The sequence below is a fragment of the Hemicordylus capensis genome, chromosome 3 (genome assembly GCF_027244095.1).
Source record: "Hemicordylus capensis ecotype Gifberg chromosome 3, rHemCap1.1.pri, whole genome shotgun sequence".
Classification (NCBI taxonomy): Eukaryota; Metazoa; Chordata; class Lepidosauria; order Squamata; family Cordylidae; genus Hemicordylus; species Hemicordylus capensis.
In genome coordinates, this window is record NC_069659.1 from 250,248,045 (window position 1) to 250,270,774 (window position 22,730).

At 43.6% G+C, this 22,730-nt stretch overlaps 1 protein-coding gene across 2 annotated transcripts in view; it reads right to left on the bottom strand.

Annotated features, from left to right (window-relative positions):
* ADGRA1 (adhesion G protein-coupled receptor A1) overlaps positions 1-19,165 on the bottom strand; it is a 676,883-nt gene extending 657,718 nt beyond the window's left edge. For both annotated transcript variants that reach the window (XM_053309873.1, XM_053309870.1), the window contains exon 1: positions 18,709-19,165. In XM_053309873.1, coding sequence (XP_053165848.1) covers positions 18,709-18,932 — 224 coding nt within the window. In that variant the 5' untranslated portion in view covers positions 18,933-19,165. The remainder of the gene's footprint in view (positions 1-18,708) is intronic.
* Positions 19,166-22,730: the final 3,565 nt, after the last annotated feature.

Sequence of the window (22,730 nt, forward strand, 5' to 3'; positions counted from 1 at the left end):
CTGACCTTAGGTAAGAGCCACATCTGTTGGAACTATCACAAGTAAATGTGTGTGTCCAAAGACTCCCGCCCTCCACATTTATCTCACCCTGCCCACAGCATATGGCTCTCACTCAGCCTGGCACTCTGCAGAAAATGCACTGCTTTTTAATAACTTCTGTCAAAACACAACAGCCATCATAACAGATTCCACAAGATAATAAATACCAAAACCAGGTTGAGTACTGAAGCATTTCCATTTTCAAGACCATCACCCAATGCAGAAAATGTTTGCATATCCCTCTTTAACTACGGTATGTTCTTTGGGCTATGTGTACATTTGGGAATTACTCAAAATTATGTGTAAAATCAAGCTCTTGATTTCTGGCTAAAATAGCAAAATGTCATTTTTACTGTCTGGAATATTGCAAAGCATAATGGCAAATATCAGGGATCCTTACAACATACGTTGATACACACACATTTGCCAAAGACTGCTCTTAAAGCCATTATCATGATTACTCCTAACAGGTTCTGAATCTATGAAATGCTCTCTATGCAACCTTCATTAGCTGCGACAATACTATTCAGCAATAACTGGATACTTTAGAGATCTGAAAGAAGAAAAGAAAGATCTGCAAAGTATTTGTCAGGGAGAAACTCTGTCCTTACTTAGGAAGATTCTATGGCAGGAAAAACAGAGCCAAAAACCAGCAGCTTCCCTAATTGCCTACAGTCCCAAATACCATAAAAACATTTCAAGATTCTGCTACTGCATTCTGGCAGAACAGATTGCTTTTGAATACTTTTATAATAGTTTGCACATTGTCAGCCAGGTGTTTCAAATTGTTTCCATTTTTTCTAGTGTGTTCCAATAATTTAAGGTATTGTTCCTAGTGTTCTAGATTAGAACTAATTCATTCTTCTTAGCTGTCCAATTTAGAACTTAGCAGATAAAATCTGCTTCTGAAGTGTTATGTGGCTCTCTCTCTCTCTCTCTCTCTCTCTCTCTCTCTCTCTCTCAACACAAACTCACAGAGTGAGGAAAGGCAAGGTTTCCATTTTGAGTAGTCTTCATTTGGGTGTTCTCTCCTTCAAGAACACTTGCAATAGTGTGATGGTTTGCCTACTCAGGGCAAGTAGCCACTGAGATGTAAGAGCTCCAGTTCCCAAAGTAAGATTCTGAACAGATAAGAAGAACTGAGGAGTACAAGTCCATGTTGTTAACTGTAGTCCACCTAACACAATAGAGACTAGTGCTGGGAGGAGACTTAAACTGTTATAATAGAAAACAGGTCACCAAGAAAAGGAAGAGTTACAATAAATGAACATCAGGCCCTCTCTTCTAATTTCTTTTCACAGTGCCAGAGCCACTGTAAACATTTTTACTTTATTTTTGTTTCCCTACTGCTGCTGACACTTCTTCTCCTTCTCCTGCTGCCCTCGTTGCTCCTCTCCCCCACTCTTGCCTCCTGCCCCACCACTCCTCACTCCCACTGCTAAGTAGCCAGTTTATGAAGTGGTGGTGGGATGGTCATTGGCTTCACCTCACTCAAATTAGAGAAGCCATCAAACTCCTTACCACTGTGTGACCAGCTACAAAATGGAGGCCATACATCTGCCCAGATTAGGCATCAAGGTACATGAGTGCCTTCCATTTCTTAGCTGGCTCATGCGGTCCTGAGGGGTTCTATGACTTATCTCCTGGTCTGAGGCAGGAGAGAAGCCACAGGGCATCCCTACAACACCACTGTGCGAACCAGCTACCAAGTGGCAGGGGTGAGGAGCAGCAGGGCAGGAAGCAAACTGAAGAAGCAGCAAGCAATGTGAGTGGGAAAGCGGAGGGGCAAGGGGCAGCCTGTGTTCACTGGACACCAGTGAACATTGTTAGCTATGCCCCTGAAATAGAGTAAAATTGACCCGAGACATTTGGAACAGAAAGTAAGTTCAAGAGCTCTAGAGAAGCAAGAAAGGAGGAAAGAGGAAGTCAATTCAAAGTCAGGAAAACCAAGTCAAGCTGGGAATAGTGAATAACAGAAGACCATTTAACAGACATAAAACATTTCTTAGATATGAGCATAGGAAAAGATGTGCATTTCTAAGAGTATGTTGGGACCAGAGGTGGAGCCACCATTGTGTGAATGGGTTCAAAGAACCTGGGCCGCCAATGAAAAGGGCCACCAAAGCCCACGGGGGGAGTGGCTCGGGCTCTGGAAGAGCCCCAAGCTCCAGAGAGCCCTGAGCAAGCTCTCCCCTGTCATTTTCAAGCAGCATTTGCTGCCTGACAGCCTTTATTTCCCTTTCTCTCCCTCCAGCGAGGGAGAGAAAGGGAAATATTTTTTAAAAAATTATTTTAATTTCAAACCACCAAAAAACAACAAACAAGCAAACAAAATAAACAAGCAAACAAAAAACAACATCAAACCACATGACATCAAAATTTAAAATGCAAAGCTTATGGCCTTCTTTAGAAAGAGAATCCAAATCTCAGATGTGGCGTTAAACCATGTGCCAAATTATAATGCATAAATGGTTCCCACATTAAAACAAATTTAACCTCTGATTTATTATTTATGTATGAAGTAATCTTTGCCATTGATGCATATTCCCAGTGCTTAGGAACATAGGAAACTGCCATATACTGAGTCAGACCATTAGTCTATCTACCTCAGTATTGTCTTCACAGACTGGCAGCGGCTTCTCCAAGGCTGCAGGCAGGAATCTCTCTCAGTCCTATCTTGGAGAAGCCAGGGAGGGAACCTGAAACCTTCTGCTCTTCCCAGAGCAGCTTCATCCCCTGAGGGGAATATCTTGCAGTGCTCACACATCAAGTCTCCCATTCATATGCAACCAGGGCAGACCCTGCTTAGCTAAGGGGACAAGTCATGCTTGCTACCACAAGACCAGCTCTCCTCTCCTAATGGCTTAAGTTGCCATTCATCTAATGATGGGGTTGAATTGACTTTCCAATGTAAAGTATAAAGCATCCTAGCTGAAGTTATCATGTATTAAGACAACTCAGTATATTTTAGGTTATATATATTTGTTTGTTGGTTTTGTAATATTTAACACAAAAAAATAGCTGGTAAGAAAGGAAAGTTAATGTTTAAAACTTGTTGCATCTTGCGATGAATTGTCTTCCAAACTGCTGAGCTTTACTGCATGTCCACCGCATATGATAGAAAGTTCCCACCTGGTTCATGCATTTCCAGCAGTTTCCAGACGATTTATTGTCCATCTTTGCAATCATCACTGGAGTGAGATACCATCGAAAATACATTTTATGCCAATTTAGAGAAAGGGAAATAGATTCTCCCTCACTGGAGGGAGAGAAAGGTAAATAAAGGCTGTAAGGCAGCAAACACTGCCTGAAAAGGACAGGTGAGAGCTTGCTCGGGGCTCTCCAGAGCCCGGGTATGGGTGGGGGAGTGTATTCCGGGCTCTTCCAGAGCCAGAGCCAGGCCCCGTGCATGTGAAACCATGCTCATGGGACATCGCTAGAGAGGCCGCCAGGAGGGGCCGGACCAAAGCCACCATTCAACTGGCTGCGCACCTGGTTGGGACTGAGTCAGCACACCTAAATGAACTGTACTTCAGGTGATTACTAAAAACTAAACAGAAAAACTGAAGGAACTCAAAAGTGGTGGCTGACTGGGAAGAGAAGATAAAAGTGAAAGTAGCAGACAGTATTTATATAGCATATTTTCCTTAGATCTTGAGATCCCAATTAAAAAGTGGGTTGTACTCAAGTCTCATTGAAATTAATGGAACACTGTAGACATGCCTATCTTTGACCTCATTGATTTCAAAGGCCTTAAGAATTACTGATGCTATTCTCACAAACACCCTAACCTAGGCTAGGGAAGCCCAGCCTCAGTTAAGCTGCACGTGAGTGAGAACCACTGGGATGGGGCCCGATCCCGGCAGGGTAGCGCTGCCTAGACCCACTTTGAAACCTGACTCTTAGCCAGGGTTAGACTCTAGGATTGTGTGTTCGCTGGGGCTATATTCAGCCCCAGCAGACACAGATGAGTGTCTAAAGTGCCCATTTCCTGGAGGAATCCCCCTTGGCATTGCACGTGTCATGCAGTGCATTGTGGGATATCCGGAGGCTGAGATTCATTGTCCCAGCCTCCAGAGCTCTGTGCACCAGCCTCCAGAGCTCCGTGCTGATCGTCTGGGAGTGTGATTCGCACCCCCCCAGCAACAAAACAGCACTAGTCTGAGGGGAAGGTGAGTTTAACCAGCCTCCCTGCCACCACCCCACCCACCTTGTCATGTGAATGACCTCATTAATGTCCTCATGATTAAAGCAAGCTCTTGCCCTAAAGTTTCCATGCAAAAATAAGATCTGTTCCCTTGCAGAAGAAAAAGGAGCATTCCAGGAGGGTCCATATGCCTATTTCTCCAGGCTTGCCCCAAATATTAACTTCAAATATTGTACATAAAGAAGATAGGCAAGATTCAGACAAAAAGATTCACACATTATCAGTAAAAGGAGTCAGCAGCTAACACAATGAGAGGTGCAGATCTGGTAGAACACCTACTGTTCCTAGTATGTCAAAATCCAGCATCTAGATCATATGCCCTATCATTTTTGTGTGGGAAGAAGAATGACTTTGTGGACAGTCGGTTTTATTATTGATAGCAAAGCCACCTCTGACATCTAACCAAAACTGAAAAACAGGGAAGTTTAATACTCTCTTGTAGATACAATCCTCCTTGTATTTCTAATTATGTATTGCCAGGCTGTGCCTGGATGGGGGGGCAGGGCAAATCAGAGTTTCTGGAGATATATCTATCTATCTATCTATCTATCTATCTATCTAAGGGATGTGCAAGTTGATTCAGGTACAAATTGATTTGTACCAAAATCTAACTGATTTGGGTGATTTGGAGACAAAACAAATCACCCCTGTGGTCCATTGGCTAGATTCGGGTACAAATTGAATTGCACCTGATTCAATTTGAATTGATTTGAGATTCAGATTCCTCCTATTAATTCCCCCAGATTCCCAGTTTTCATTTAAAAAACAAAGCTAAGCTCTAGCCCTTGTAGAAGTGGAGTTATGGAGCAAAATGTGTGGTCACTATTTTTCAAGTGTTTGGATTCTTTGGTGTATAATAACTTTTCTTCAATGAATCCCTATGAGGATTCATTACACACCTTCATTTCTTCTATTCATTTTGACTGTCTTTTTGACAGTGTCAACTGTCAAGGTGCCATGTGTCAACTACACCCCACTCCCACCCGCAAGGCAGTGGGGTATTACTCAGTTTATGTTCTAGGATTTTTTTCAAGTATTTAGGCTCTTTGGTATCTAATAACCTTTCCTCATAATGAATCCCTGTGAGGATTCATTAAATACCTCAAAAATCCCTAAAATAAAAACTGAGTACCCAGTGGCTTGTGGGTTGGGGGGTAGTTGGAACATGGGATGCCACTAATTCCCCACCCCCACCTGCAAAGCAGTAGGGTCAAAATAAACAGAAGAAATGAAGGTGTGTAATGAAGACACAAAAGAATCGAAACACTTCAAATATACCTAAAAAATAAACTGAGTACCCCAGTGTGTGGGGGCGGGGGGTTGAGGGTGGTGTAGTTGACACATGGCAGTTGACAGTTGGTACTGTCCAATGACAGTCAAAATGAAGGAGTATAATGAATCTTCATAGGGATTCATTATGAGGAAAAGTTATTAGACACCAAATAATCTAAACATTTCAATATTCTTAAAAATTAAAATGAGTACTGCACAGCCTTGCAGGTTGGTGGGGGGGGCGGATGTAGTTGACACATGGCAGTTTACAGTTGGCACTGTCCAGTGACAGTCAAAATGAGCAGAAGAAATGAAGGTGTGCAATGAATCCTCATACGGATTCATTATGAGGAAAAGTTATTATACACCAAAGAATCCAAACACTTGAAAAATAATGACTACACACAGGGGCGTAACAAGGCTGGAGTGGGCCCAGAGACAAAATTTTAAAATGGGCCCCTCGCTGATACACACACACACACTTCACAATATATAGCGCACTCACATCCCCATTATTAATATGGTGGATATTTATATAGTTATGTTTATAACTATATCATTATAAATATAACTATATACAGACCAAGCAAGTAAGCAAGATCCCTTCCCTTGAATCTCTTTTCTTGGTGAGTTTTTCAAAGGTGGGAGGGAACCCCTGTGGCACAGCCAATCTATTTCAACTGCATGAATCAGCTGCTGCACACTCATCATCCAGCCAAGGCTGCATTCGGAGGGAGGGGAGGGGGACTGTCCTCACAGAAGGCTTCTTACCAGCTTCTCCAGAAAACTCCACTTCCCCACTTTAGCCCTCTGCTTGCCTCGTCCCTCCACCCTCGCCATGGGTAAAAGCGCTCCCGGCTTAGAGTTGCTTCTGCAGACAAGGGCTTTGCTGCATGCATGCCGCCTTTGCTCCGAACTTGGGGTTGGCTTTTCCACGGCACCGTTTCTCTCCCCAGCGGCAGCACATGCAGCAGAGCTGAGTTTCCCAGGCCTGTAGCCAGCAGCAAAATGAGAGGTGTGTGTGTTTGGAAGGAGGGGGAATTGTAACCCAGCAATGTCTTCTTGCTCCTTCTGGACTTTTCAAATGCGTGTGAAGGGTGCCGACACTATGCACCCGCCAGCCAATGAGAGCCTTTCTGTGAGCCCTAACTAACACCAGAGAAGGCTGGCTGGAGACGGGGAAGGAGGAGCCTACAAGGAGAGAGGCAGGGAGGGAGGATCGAGAGACAGAGAGAGAGAGATACTAGCCAGGTCGAAGGAAGGAATCAGGATCATAATGAAGGAAGCTCTGCGGGTGTTGGAAAGGCATGTGACTTGCCTCTGGGGGGCCTCTCGAGGCGTGGGGGCCCCCAGGCAGCCTTCTCCTCTTGCCTAATGGTAGTTTCGCCCCTGACTATACATTTGCTCCATAACTCCACTTCTACAAGGGCTAGAGCTTAGCTTTTTTTAAAAAAAATGAAAGCTGGGGGTCCCTGTTAGGGTTAGGATATGGCAATTTCGAATCCCCATTGTTTTCCATGGTGGAAATGTTCAAAATCAGTAAAAACTATAAAAATCATTAAAATTTCAATACTTTCGACCACAGTATCCTTCTGGACCATCTGAGGGGGTTGGGAGTTGGAGGCACTGATTTGCAGTGGTTCCGCTCCTACCTCTCGGGCAGGTTCCAGATAGTGTCCCTTGGAGACTCCTGTTCTTCAAAATCTGAACTTTTGTGGGGCTCCATATTGTCTCAAATGTTGTTTAATATCTACATGAAACCACTGGGAGAGATCATCAGGAGATTTGGTGCAGGGTGCTACCAGTATGCTGATGACACCAAAATCTATTTCTCCATGTCAGCATCATCGGGAGAGGGCATAACCTCCCTAAATGCCTGCCTGGAGTCAGTGATGGGCTGGATGAGGGATAACAAACTGAGACTGAATCCGGCTAAGACGGAGGTACTCATTGTGTGGGGTTGGAACTCAAGAGATGATTTTGATCTGCCTGTTCTGGATGGGGTCACACTTCCCCAGAAGGAATAGGTACACAGTCTAGGGGTGCTTCTGGATCCGAGCCTCTCCCTGGTCTCCCAGGTTGAGGTAGTGGCCAGAAGTGCCTTCTATCAGCTTCGGCTGATACGCCAGCTGCGTCCGTTTCTTGAGATGAATGACCTCAAAACAGTGGTACATCTGCTGGTATCCTCCAGACTGGATTACTGTAATGCGCTCTATGTGGGGCTGCCCTTGTACATAGTCGGGAAACTACAGCTGGTCCAGAATGCGGCAGCCAGGCTCGTCTCTGGGTCATCTCAGAGAGACCATATAACTCCTGTATTGAAGGAGCTACACTGGCTTCCAATATGTTTCTGGGCAAAATACAAGGTGCTGGTTATAACGTATAAAGCCCTAAACAGTTTGGGCCCTGGGTATTTAAGGGAACGCCTTCTTCGGCATGAACCCCACCGCCCACTGAGATCTGCTGGAGAGGTCCATCTGCAGCTGCCACCGGCTCGTCTGGTGGCCACTCAGGGACGGGCCTTCTCCGCTGCTGCCCAGAGACTTTGGAATGCGCTCCCTAGTGAAATAAGAGCCTCCCCATCTCTGACAGCTTTAAGAAAGTCTTTTAAAACACATTTCTTCACCCAGGCTTTTAATTAATGTTGTTTTAATGGTTTTAATGGTTTTTAATGCTGTTTTAAAACATTATTTTAAAATTTTAAAATTATTGTAATGTGTGTGTCCCCCCCCCCATTTTTGTCTTAACGAATGTTTTACTTTGTTTTTATTCTGTCGTAAACTGCCCAGAGACTTAAGTTTTGGGCAGTATAAAAATGTTTTAATAAATAAAAATAAAATAAAATAAAATTCAACCAAGTGTCCCACTGCCTTAAAAATTGGCTGATAGGTGGCACCCATGGGGACCTATCCACCACCCAAATTTGGTGCTCCTCGGACTTGTTAAGTGGTCCGAATTGGTCCAAATCTAAATTGAACTGAAGCAAATACAACTTGAGTCTGGGGTGATTTGCGGGGTTAGATCTGGACACAAAACAAATCAGGGGTGATTTGTTTTGGGCACAAATCGGATTAAAAAATGATTTGTGCACATCCGTAATCTATCTATCTATCTATCTACACATACATACACACACACACTCACCAGTCTCATAATCTACCTTCAATCTGAAATTCATATTCAACCCAGAGCCATCATTCCACAGTGAGTTAGAAGATTTATGTTTTATATGTATGAATCCTAAGTTCCCAATTGTCAAAAGAGATAGTGACATTTCAACGTTTCTAAGACTGCAATATTATATGCACTTATAGGGGAGCAAGTCCCATTGTACTCAATCAGACCTGCTTCTGAGTAGACACACATTGCATTGTGTTATTCACCAATTAAGTCTCTGCCTGCCTCTGACTGCATCAAGTGTTGAGAAAGGCAAGGTGGTATGGAGAGGCAGGGTCCATCTGTCAGTCATTTGGCTGGTTGGCTGATAGGCAGGCAAGAGGCCATGCTGCTGCTGCTGCTCTGCTTCATCCTCCTCCTTTCCCACTTTCTAGGCAGCAGCAATGGCCAAAGAGCATGTGCCACTGCTGCACTGTTCTGCCCCTTTGTCTCCAAAGGCCAACTGGAACAAGAGGAAAGTCAGAGCAGCACAGTAACAGCACATGCTCAGTTATACATAGAGGGAATGAATGAGGAATTGAAAGAGGAAGTAAGAGGAGGAGTCAAGCTCTCACTTGATGCAAGCAGAGTCCAAGTGACCACTGCAGAAGATGGCCAAGCACTAACGTCTGCAATCTGGAGGCCCCCTTGAAGTGATGCTGGGGACAATTGCCCAGTTCACCTAACCCTAGGGACTGCTCTGTGTGCTGCATAGAGTGAAACATGGATATAAAGTTGAATAACTCTATAAAATCCATTAAGAAACAATTATCTCCTTTGCTGAGCTTTTCAAAACAAATTTCAATATTTGTTATTTATTATCAGAATAATGTATACATTGGACATGTAATATTTCATGGAAAAAGAAAACCCCAACTATTCCAAACCAAATACAGAGGAAAAAACCGCCCCAATTTTGTTCTATTATAACACAGAAAAAGGCAACCACAAAAAGCAAAGCAATCCCACACTCAAAAAAGAAAGGGGGGGAAAGACTTTTTTTTTAAAAGACTTTTTTAAAAAAGCATGTTGCACATAAATGACATAAGAGATTTGCCACATGATATTAAATGATTTTAAACTGATTATAGTTCCGAACACTATAGAACACTACTTTGTGGGATCCAGAAAACATAGCCTGAAATATGGCTTGTGTGGAACTTCAGTACTGCCCTAGGCACCTCCTCATTGGGCACGGTTGAGGGCACGCATGAGATCCTATCTTGTGTGCTGCCTACCTGAAAGGGCTAGGGCTCCCCAAGCGGACAAACTCAGAGAGAGAAACCCATTTGAGGCTTAGATCCCACTGAGATGGGTGGGCTGAGCAACCAGTATAAGGCTCTATCTATGGTTGGTGACCTGCTGCTATCTGGACTCTGGACAACAACTGCAATCCTGGGCTGCAGAGGAGGAAGTCTCCCAGTCCCCCATGACTGGGAGGAACCCAACTACTGTCCTAACAAGGAGATGAGAGCCAGCATAGTGTAGTGGTTAGAATGTTGGACTAGGACTGGGAAGACCAGAGTTCAAATCCCCATTCAGCCATGAAACTCACTGGGTGTCTCTGGCCTGTCAGGCATCTCTCAGCCTAACCTACCTCACAGGGTTTTTGTGAAGAAAAAAATAACCATGTACACCATCAAACCCACTGACCACTACCCCTTCCTGCAGAATCATGTCGGAATGAATGATATTGTTGGAACAAACATAAAATGGATCTATAAGGACTATGAGGCACTAAGTAGGAAAGTGAATGAGCTGGGTACATAAGTGGTGTCTTCATCTATCCTTCCTGTGGAAGGTCAAGATGCAAAAGAAAATGCAGGATTCTGCAAGTAAACAGCTGGCTACAAAGACAGTGTTGTCAATAAAGGTCTGGATTCTGGGACTACAGCCCAAGCTACTTACATTAAGGACTTCTGGAACTATATGGGGTGCAGTTCACAAAGAGTGGAAAGAACGTGTTTGGCAGGAACCTTGCAAACCAGAAGCATTTAAAACTGAACACAATGGGGGAGGGAGACAAAAGTCCACCACCGAGTAGAAACTGAATACATGAATGAATGAATGAATGCGTATAAAACCAATACTTGAGCTTGAAGGCAAATATAGGCAAACAGAGCCCAAGAGGTATCTCTGAAACTTGGTGGGATGGGACTCATGATTGAAATACAATACTTGAAGGGTATCGCTTATTTAAAAGGAATAGACCAAACAAAAAGCAGGAGGAGGGGTAAATTGCATTATATATAAAGATTAAGAATTTATAAAACAGCACAGAAATCCATGAATCAGAGTGTCAAAGCACAGTTAAAAGTGTATGGGTAAAAATAAAAGGAGAAAGAAATAAAACTGTTACCATCATGGAAGTTTACTATACACCACCTGGTCAAGAGGAAGACACAGATGATGCTTTATTATTATTATTATTTCTTGTTTACACAGTCAGACAGGTGTTATTGACTGGTTTGTTTTATCCAGACATCGAGTCCTTCCCAAGGACCTGGGATGGCTGAATTTTATTGTCCATGTTATAGATATCGTCGCAGAATATAGGCTGTTCCCAGTAAAGCTGCTTTTTGTAATTGGCTGATGGTGATTTCTGTGACCCCTATGGTGTTGAGGTGCTCTTCAAGGTCTTCTGGTACTGCACCCAGGGCGCCAATTACCACTGGGATTATTTTGGTCTTTTTCTGCCACAGCCTTTCAATTTCAATTTGTAGATCTTTGTATTTGGTGATTTTTTTTCTATTTCTTTTTCTTCTATTCTGCTATCCCCTGGTATTGCTGTGTCGATTATTTTCACTTGTTTTTCTTTCTTCTCGACTACAGTGATATCTGGTGTACTGTGTGGCAGATGTTTGTCTGTTTGTAGTCGGAAGTCCCATAATATTTTTACATCTTCATTTTCTTCAACTTTTTCCATTTTATGGTCCCACCAATTTTTGGCTACAGGTAGCTTGTATTTTTTGCAGATATTCCAGTGTATCATCCCTGCTACCTTGTCATGCCTTTGTTTGTAGTCAGTCTGTGTGATCTTTTTACAACAGCTGATTAGGTGGTCCACTGTTTCATCTGCTTCTTTACAAAGGCGGCACTTGTTGTTTGTTGTGGATTTTTCGACTTTTGCTCTTATTGCATTTGTTCTTTGTAGGGGTGTGCACGGAACCGGTCCGGCACTGGGGTGGGGAGTTCCAGTTAAAAAAGGGGGGGCTTTACTAACCCCTTCCAGCAAAGTCACGTATTTTATGTAGTAATCGGGTGGCAGGGTGCCGCCCGCTTCAATCTCCGCTGCGTGGGCTCCTGCGCAGGCTCCGCTGCGCGTGCGCAAAAGGCTTCCTAGAAGCCATTTCAAGCCAAGCCGGCAAGGCGAGCGGGCGGCAGGGAGTTCTCCTACCGTCCTCTTGTAATGGGGGGCTATTTGACAAGAAGGGGGCGGCGGGGAGGGGGGAACCCCTTGATAGCTGCAGGGTGGCAGGGACTGGGCGGCAGGGACTGGGAGCGATCCTGCCGCCCGATTATGTCTACAAAGGAGCCCGCGCAGCGGAGATTGAAGCGGGCGGCACCCTGCCGCCCGATTACTACATAAAATACGTGACTTTGCTGGAAGGGGTGAGTAAAGCCCCCCCCCTTTTTTTTAATTAGAACTCCCCACCCGAACCAAAACCACCCCGTGACCGGACCGGTCTGGAGGCCTTTAGAATGGCCTCCGAACCAGTCCGTGCACATGACTAGTTCTTAGTGCCTGTTCTTGCGCAGCCAGTATTAAACCCTATGTTTATTTCTTCAAGTAACTATTCTTAAGCCATTGCCAGGTCATGGTGATGTCTGATTTTCCACTTATATTGTGCAAATATTGACCATGCAGGGGCTTATTTTTCAATTTTTCTGCTCGGTTCTTGACTTGTTCTTTCTTGTAGGCCTGCTTTGTTTCATTGGTGTGGAATAGTTTCTCGTTATTGACCATTTGAAGTGCATCTTCTTCACTGTCCTTGATATACTCTTCAAGGCCTCTTTTCTCCTCTTCTACTGTTTGATGGACTTGCAGCATTCCTCTTCCACCTGAGCTGCGAGGGAGGTAGAGCCTATCTACATCACTGCGGGGGTGCAGAGCATGATTGATGGTCATTATTTTCCTGGTCTTACAATCTAGCTTCTCTAGCTCTGCCTTGGTCCAGTCTATTATTCCTGCAGTGTATCTGATAACAGGTATAGCCCAGGTTTTTATGGCTTGTATGGTGTTCCCGCCATTGAGTTTGGACTTTTTAAAAATAATAATAATTATTATTATTATTATTATTATTATTATTATTATTATTTACATTTTATATTCCACTCTTCCTCCAAGGAGCCCAGAGCGGTGTACTACATACTTAGGTTTCTGCTCACAACAACCCTGTGAAGTAGGTTAGGCTGAGAGAGAAGTGACTGGCCCAGAGTCACCCAGCTGTTATCATGGCTGAATAGGGATTTGAACTCGGGTCTCCCCAGTTGCTTTAGGGACAGGGAACCATGTTCTTTTCTGTATAAACCACTTTGAGAATTTTTGTGTTGAAAAGCATATATAAATAGTAACAACAGCAGCAACAGGAGGATATCAGGCTTGGCAGCAATACATGTAAAAGGAACATAGGTGTTCCTTAGTGGACAACAAGTTCAACATGAGCCAAGAGTGTGATGCTCTTGTTAAAAAACCACTAATGCAATCTTAGGTGACACATAATTGCATTAAACATTATGTCCAGATAATGAGAAGTAACTGTGACTGTTTTACACTAGTCAGACCTCACTTAGAATATCATGTCCAGTTCTGGGCCCTGCACGTGAAGAAAAATATTGATAAACTGAAACAGGTTCAAATGAGAGCAACAAAGGTGGTGAAGTGTCTGGAAACGATCTTATGAGGAACAGTTGAAGTTGCTGGATGTTTATCCAGGAGAAGAGGACTGAGGGGAAATATGTCATCTGCCTTCAAATATCTGAAGGGCTGTCAATGGAAGAAAGAACAGACTTGTTCTGTATTACTCCTGAGGTAAGAATTAGAAACAATGAGTTGAAATTACAAGGAGGCAGTGTTAGGCTAGAACTTAGGAAGAATTTCCTAACTGTAAGAGCTGTTCAACAGTGCCTCGTGCAGTGGTAGGCGCTCCTTTGTTGGAGGTTTTCAAATAGTCATCTGTCCAACTTAGATTTGGCTTCCAGCACTTCCTGCCTGCATTCCCCAGTGCCATGGCTGCCAGTGTGCACCACAACTGCTGACTCCTCCCCAGAATTATTTACTAACCAACCTACATAGACAATGTGAGACGTCTACAGACTTTTGCAAGTATTCATGATATCACACATAAACACTCCCAAAGATGGAAAGTTCACACTCGAGGGGGCAGGGGGGAGATTATTTGCCGAATCACTGAATTTGTCTTCTCCTGAACTGTTAACACATAGTGTAAATGTCTCAGCTAAAATATGCTCTTATACGCTCATTATTCTGCCAGCAGATAGATTGCAAAATACTGTTTTATAATAATTCTAGTCAGAAGATTTACACTGCAGCAGTTTTTGGTATCTCCAGTGTTAGAAATAGTGAGCACAGTAATTCAACACATTTTTATAATAGCACTATCTTGTTAGAGTTGGTGGCCAAGGGAAAAAGAAGGGCCATGGCTTCAATCAGTCTCCTAATAATAATATATGGAATAACAGTCCAACATTCCAGTGGAAAATGCTCATTTCAAATGCTATTGGGGCAGGGAAATCAAACTCTATTCGGCTAAGACTGCAGAGTTCTCATTTCTAAGGACATGAATTATTAGTCAGAATGGCATGCATGCAGGATATTTTAAACAAAGTTCCCTTTTAAACATCAATAAGGCAGAGCAGCTGCCTAATCATGTCAGTTGGGTTCAACTGCCAGTGCACTTTAATTTATGTGGGTCTCGCATTCAATAGCCTAGACAATTATATGATGTATAGTTTCTAAAACCTGTTAATACAGATCAAGACTGAGAAACTCTTTCTTGACACTCAGGCACAAGGTAAAGGCCCACATTGGCAAGATATCTAGCAGCAGTTATGCTTAATCCTGCCATGTGTGTTCTACTACAGCAGTATAAACAGAAATTAAAACATAGCATCCTTTCCCTCCAAAATACCAGTTGTATCAGTTTATTAAGTACACTTCATCCACTGTATATCTGACACACACTGGATGCTTGTGAGTGACTAGCTGTGTTCAACACAACTTCAACGCTCATAGACAAATGTATCTATGACATCATTTCCCTTCACTGGCAGATGTCACTGTCCAGTACAAAATGAATCTTCAATCTTCTACCTAATTATTTGCCAGAAACATATTTGTTCACAATAAGGAAATAATATCTCTGTGCATCAGTGATGTGGTGGTGGTGGTGGTGCAGTTGTGAGTACACCCCGAGTACTTTTATGTGCTGATGCAACAAGTCTTAAGATTAAGTCATTCAGTCTATTTTCCATGGAAGGAATATCCAAGAAAATGAATCTTGATTTATTACAAGACTGGAATTTTATCACAGGATAAAATGGTTTCTATTATTTTAAAAAATATGTTTCTGCATCTGTAGCACACATTTTCTTTATTCACCCCTCTAGTCTCAGTTTGTTAAAATAATCTGAAAAGTTATGTTCCATATGCTGCAGCTCCTTCTCTGTGGGCCAATAAAACAGGCATTGAGTCTGCATAGAATTGCTTCTTCCCACGTCTTCCATGCAGCTAGAAAAACATCTATGAGCATTAGTGTTTAATGCTTTTTATCACCAATTTCTGCAGCTGAACAAATGTCACACAGTGTAACTTAATTCATCATAAACACTTTTTGTGCAGAAAAGTATTTGACACTTTCAATCAAACCGTCACCAGTTACATATTCAGCTACTGAAAAAGGCATTTCCTTTTCCTTTTGTTTACTTAGATTTTTGTTTTAGCCTCTGTTTGACATTACAGTATTAGATTTTAATTATTACCTTCAAGCCATGTAAATCCATATACTGCAATGTTCTCAAAGTATGAAAGACTCATTTAAAAGGTCCAAAAAGAGTTCTAAACAAAGTGTGCAGTCAGTGTATTTTTCTTATTCATAAGCCTGTACGTGTATGTTTGTGTGTGCGCACACACGTTCTTTTTACAAAACCACAAACAGGATTAGGTGTCAGCAACTGAAAATTACTATCTATTTGCCTCACTTTCATCTTAGTTAGGAGTTAAATTGATTTTCTCCATCATTATTTTTCTACCAGCCCACTTGCTTCCTAATATAATAACCCTATGGGGAACAGTATTATTAATGTGTCAGTGTATTGCATTCAATAGCTGCAAACAGAAACAGTATAAATTTTTATAAGATAAATATGTCAGTCTGAATCTACATTCCTAAGCAAGCTAATTTGGAAGCATGTTCAACTGAAATCAAAGGATCTTACCTCCAATCAAAATCAATTTTAGGACTAAGATGCAAAGAGCTACAAAAATGACTCCACATTTTTAAAATAAAGCAGTCTTTACTATTTTCAATTGTTTTTAAGAAGTTGCAGAAAGTCTAGCTGGTAGAGGAAATATATAAGCAGCACAATCCTATGCATGACTCCTCAGAAGTAAATCTCACCATGTTCAAGGGAATTTTATTTCATATAAGTAGGTATAGGACTGCAGCCTGGGTCATTGTGGCTGTGTTTCACACTCATGGGCAAGTTAGAATGCTCTATTCTTAAGAAATCAAAACCACAGAAGCAACATTAAAACATCATAAAGTGTTATAGCATTGTTTGGAATATTTCTGAAGTCAAAATACAGTTATCACATCTGTACCTTAATGAGGTTCCCATAGGAATAATAAGAATTCAACAGCTTTCACTAAAGTTGAGCAACAGAACACAGAGTACATCTGTGCATTTCCAAGCACAAGCTCCACAGATGTTGTAAATTACTATCTTTTTCAGTTGTGTCTCTAAAACGTGTTGATTTTAAGAGGAAGTTCAGCAAAGACTGGAAATTTTCACAGCATGAATTGTCAACAAATAAATTCAGCACTACAGGATCAGTTGGGTGAAGGAAGGATTTAGGGAGCAATGTCATGCAGCTGGTAACTCGTGGGTCCATTATAAGTAGATTACATTAGTCTATTCTTAACAGTTCATTCAGCTACTCATTTAAGCCCTGCCCCACCCCGCCCCCAGTGCTTTAAATTTCCCACTGAATTTAGTGACAGTGTATCAGCTTAAATTCTAGCACTTTGCCTGGACTGTGGATCAAGCTATAAGAAAAGGGTGTATATCAACAAGACTACATTAGGGCTACAATCCTATGCACACTTACTTGGTAGTAAGTACAACTGAACCCAATGGGGCTTACTTCCAAATATACATGCATAAAACTGGGCTGCATGACTTAAATTTAAATTCTTTAGCTTGGCTGTGCAGTGAATCAGCCTCCTAACTTGCAGCCCAGTCCTATCCATGTATACCTAGCACTGCTATTAATTTCAGTGAAAGACTTCCAAGTAAATATTCTTAGAAGTGTAAATATATGTTACATTTTCATTTTAGTCTATATAATAGGCAACTGCAACTCAAAAATGTATTTTTAACATACCAAAGTATACAACCATCAAGTTCTGGGTTGGGGGTGGTGGGGGAGGAAGCTTGTGGCATGTTCCAAACAGTTAAAATGGGCATCTAAAAATATGGACAGTATATCTAATTTCTCAAATCCAGTTAAGGGCAGGCCATCAATTTCGGTAAACAGCATCATTATGCAGTTTGTTTTTGCCTGTTATCTTTAGGGTCTGAAATTATCCTCTTGTCAGATTTAAAGATGCCTCAGCTGATATAATCTGTATTGTGGAAGTATTATTTGCAAAACCACTGGGCAAGGCAGTGTGCAATTTACTCCACAGTACACACTGCTCCCCAAAAAGCAAACAAAATGTTTCCAAGAACTTCCAGAAATGAAAGGGAAAGAAAACTCAAACTTCTAGTAGTAGATAAGCCCTATAAGAGTGAGTGAGCAGAAGAAAAAGAAGAACCTATAACACCATCACAGTTTGACACAGCCTCTCCAATTCTTTGTATTTATGAACAATGTACCAGAATATTATGAATTCCTTTCCTCTTTCACACCAAAACATTCCCAGAGGATCTTTTCCTGTCAAACCTTTTTTGTAGGGAGGCGGAAGGCATGGGACATTTAAGGGCATGCTACACATGCGCAAACTATGCACTCAGCATCTCTTTGTTAGGTGAGTTTGTCATTTTTCAACTGGAAAGGAAATATATCATTTAGAGAGTTGAAAGTTTCCCAATGACACAGACAGAAGAATGACTAAATGCTTGCATTGGAATTTCATTTAGGAATGTCATTAGGAAAGAGATCCCAGTTCTTCCTGAACGGGACTAGCTCCCCACCCCCACCCCCCACACACACTTAACAAAAAAAAAGTTTTTTAAAATCCCCATTCTGTCTGAGGAATGCAATGAAAACGTCCTTCTTACTGGCTTTACGCAAGTCTTTCTGCTTTAAATCCTGAATGATTATAGATTCCTTTGCTTGGTTTTGAATCCCTGCAGCCCTCTTTTGCCAGAGGCAGCCCCTTGACAACTAGATATCCTTTCAAATCCCACAGCCCCTCGTCACAACGAAACAGCCATAGTGTGTGTTTAAGCATTAAGCACACACTGACTTGCAACAAAGTTCATTTGAAAGCAACAGAATTAACTAACTCCCACGTCAGTATGTAAACATGACAGGGTCTTCAACGCCCCAATCCAACCACCAACATTTCACGTAAGGCTGAGCGGGACAGCTATCCTGGATCCATTTTCAGCTCTGGACATTCGTCACATAACCTGTGGAGCTCGCCTCCGAGCATGTGCAGAATGCCTTTCCCTCCCGCTTCGAATATGAACTTCCAAGGACCTCCAGGAAAGCCGGAGCCTCATCCCTGAGTGGCTCTGCCTTAGAAGTCAAACGCACCCGCTTTCCCCCCAGACCCTTTACTCACAGGGACACGGTGCGGTTCGGCAGTAAGGAAGGCTGCAAAGTTTCCACCAACTCTCCTCCGCTACAGACAACTTTGATGCGGACGATTCGTCGCCCGGGTCCCTTGGAGCGCTCGGCTGTGCAGAGGCAGCTGTCAACGACGAGATCCGGGCAATTTCTGTTGGCCACCGAGAGCCCCACCACAGCGGCCACCACCAAGCAGAGGCAGCAGCACAGACCGTGCATGGCGAGGCGGGGCGGCGACAGCAGCAACAGCAGCTCCTGTGGCGCCTCGGCTCTGCTGCGTTTGGGCGGCTGTGGAGGAAAAGGCGGCGGCGGCAGTTGCTGCTGTTGCTGCTGCTGCTGTGTGCTGAGGCGCTCATGGCATGGTCGGCGCGCACAGCAGCCCGCGGCAGGCAAAGGGGGCTCGCTGTCCACCACGCCTCCCCGCTGCAGCCGGGCATGGGCGGGGAGGCGCCCCCTCGCCTTGGCAGCGTCGCTTCCCGCAGCCGCGTCGCTGGGTGGACCCCACCGAAACCTGCCCCTCGTTTGCGCAGGACGCAGCGCCGCCCGCCACAGTGGCCTTACCGCCACTCACCAGAATAATTTCTCTCTCTCTCTCTCTCTCTTTTTAAGAAAGAAAAGTATCGCTGACGAAAAAAGATCCCGCCTCGCCTAGCGGGATATCCCTCCAGGGCGGTAGGACCAGGAGCTGATGTCAGTCGTGTGACCCGCCCCCCGAATAAAACGTCCGCTGCTCGTGTGCTTAGCCAGGTGGGGAGGACAGCGGCCACCTCAACTGGGGGCGTTCGACGACGCCACGGGTGCCCTCTGTATGACCCCGTCCACGAAACTGGGTCTGCAGACTTCTAACTAACTAGCGGTACCCTGTTGGGAGTGGTGAGCGACGGGGGTTCCCTGCGCTCTTAAAAAAAACTGAGTCAGCAGGTGAGCCTTCGGAAAAGCCATGTCCACCCGCCATGCTCTTGAGCGGTTGTTCTCTTGGAGAGTGTTGCTTCACATAAGTGGCAACAAACATGCTTGCTCTCCTGTGTATATACAGCAGAGGCCTTTATCCACATAGAAAGAATTACTCTTTAGAAGACAGAGCAAAGAAGCCTGAGATACTTTCACATGACTTCAGTAAACACATTCCTCCTTATGATGAGAAACTGAGCGATATTGTCATGTGTGCACGCACAAACAGTGTAGAATGGCAATTCACCCATCCAATATCTCTTGCAGAAATAGCCAATGTGGTCTTTCAAACAGACCGCAGTGTCCAAGTATTCACTAACCCTGAACTGGGCAGATATTTGAGCAGCCCACTCAAATTTATTTGCTTATTCTCAGGCACTTCCCAGAGTTCCTGAGACCAAAGACTGGCTGATCTTTACAAAGCATCCAGACTGAGGAGGAGCAAACAATGAGGGGCGTAATTATAATAGGGCAAGGGGAGACAGTTGTCTGGGGGCCCACTGCTTTGGGGGGGGGCCCAGAGGCAAGTCACATGACTGACTTCCCCAGCCGAGCGCCCGCCGGGGCTTCCTTTCATCCTCCGAAATTGATGTGGGTGTTAAGACCTGGAGCTACCGCCTTGTTCTCTAGTACCATTAAATGACTTGCATCGTCCACAATTTACAAAACCTTTTAAAAAATAATTTAGGATGATGTTCTATTGTGGCACATAGGTGTTACACACACACACACACACAGACACACACACACAGACATATATTTTCCTATGCTTTTTGTTACCACTAGTCAGCCTCATTTAAGATTTCTTTACTTCATGAGCTGAGCTTCCGGGGGGGGGCACATTTTAAAATCTTGTCTCTGGGCCCACTCCAACCTTGCTATGCCCCAATGATCCATGGACTTCATAGCTGACAGTAGAATGGAATTGCCCTTTTGGTGTCCCCTGCTTATTCCCAAGACAGAGATGATTGTGCACTGTGCTGGTACTGACTTCAGTCCCCTGTTCTGACCAGTGATGTATGGAACAAGAAACCAGTTTCTAAGCCTCAGGATTTCTAGTTCAAGCCCAGCTCTTGACATGTGATGTACAGCTGCTGGGCCAGAGCTAGTTCTAGATATCTGCACATCTTGAATGGAACTGTCTCTCCCACAGAGCACATTCCAGGATGCAGGTGGTTTCCCCCCGAATTACTGTTCTTAGCCATGGAACACAGGAAGAAAAATGCTGAGTATTGTAAGAACATAAGGAGAACCCTGTTGGATCAGACCAAAGGTCAATCTGATCCAGCATCCTGTGTCCAACAGTGGCCAACCAAATGCCTCTGGGAAGCCCTGAAAAGTCTGAAAAGTCATTCCAAAGTCACGATTTTCCTCCTTGACACAGCCTAGTCTGAAGAGCAGTAGGCACATAGCAGTTTCTAAACTCATGCTTCTCAGAATATGAAGTGGGACTCCCTGTTGACAAGAAGTCATTAGGAGAGTCACCAATTCTTCCATGATTTCTCTCTCCGTTTTTGCCAGTTTGTTGATTGAGTCAGGAGGTGGAGGAAGTTCACTCCTTTGCATTATTTACAACCAATTTGTTTATACCCAGTTCCAGTTCAGTTATACTGTAAATCCTACCCAGTTTGTTTATTACCCATTACATAATTAACAGGCTTTTATGTGAACCTTGCTTATGGATTTAAAGCATGTTTTGGAACCATGTGGTCAAGGCTAGCGCATTCCGTAAGGGGAACTGAGGCAGTTGCTTCACAACAGCATACAGGCTAGTGCTGCATGACCATTGTCCACAGCTATCTGCCTTTGTCCACTTCCTCATCCCTGCCACTCCTTTTCCTCCTTGTCCTACCACACTCTCTGGATTTAGAGGGGAACAAAGCAGAAGATAAGTGTGACAGAGAGAGATGGGGGTGAGCTAGAACATCTCATGAGGAGGCGGCTTTTTGCTCCTTGGCATGGCACTAGTTATGGGGGGGCAGCATTCAGTGCAGTCTGACAGTGCTGGGGGAGTGAGGGGCTGCATTGGGCATCTCCCCTTAGGTATAGGCAGATCTTCAGCCAGTGCTGCATGTGGTAAAAACTCTTTGCTGCCAATGCCATCTTATTTTGTTCCATCTGTTCCCAGACCTCACATAAGAGTGAATGCCACCAGCTGAATCTCCAAGCTTCACAATGCAGTCTCAGAGAGAGCCCAACTACACATTCACACAAACATGTGCTATAGAAGTGTGCTTTCAAACACCAGTGCCTCTTTTGTTTTTGTTTTTTTGCCTTGTCAAAAATAACCATGTGGTGGAACTTGGACAAGACAGAGGAAGGGGAGGTTCATCTCTGTACCCGTGCACCATTTTCCATCTGAAAATTTCACCCACTAAGCAGCAATTTTCCCCTGAAGCAGCAACCAGTGTCTTCATACATCATCTTTTGTTTTGTTTGCCATTATACTAAACAGCTGTAATCCTATGCAGATTTACCTGGGAGTCATTCCCAAGGCAAATCATCATTTCAGGGGGCAACTTTTGGCAAGAAAATGAAGCACAGGTATAGAGTGAATCTTCCCCTCCTCACCTGCCCTCCTCACCTGCCTCACTCAGTCAGAAATACATTTCTCTAGCATGTTTGCATCCATGTGTAGCTTGCATGCAAACTAGAGAAGCCAACAGCCCCCCCCCTTCCTTCAGGTAATCCTCTCTTTTTTTTAAGTAGTAAAACCACACATCATGTTTCTTATGTTGAAGATGAACTTCCAGTGCATTGACCTTTTGCACCAACTGTCCTAATGACCACTAGGGGCATTGGGAGTAGAGACAGTGAGTCAGGGTCTCCCTATCTGTCGCTACTCTATGACCCCTGAACTGACTCTGCAGCACTTCCTGTGCTGAGTCACAAACCTTCCTTTCCTCCTAGAGAGCAGATGGAAACATCTCTCTCTCTCTCTCCTTACCTATCCACTATGTAGTCCTTTAGATTAGATATAGGTCTTTCCTATCTAAGTGTATTTAACCAATAAACATTTAGTGTTTAGTCATACAAGGATCTCTATGTGTTTTTCTCTAAACAGCT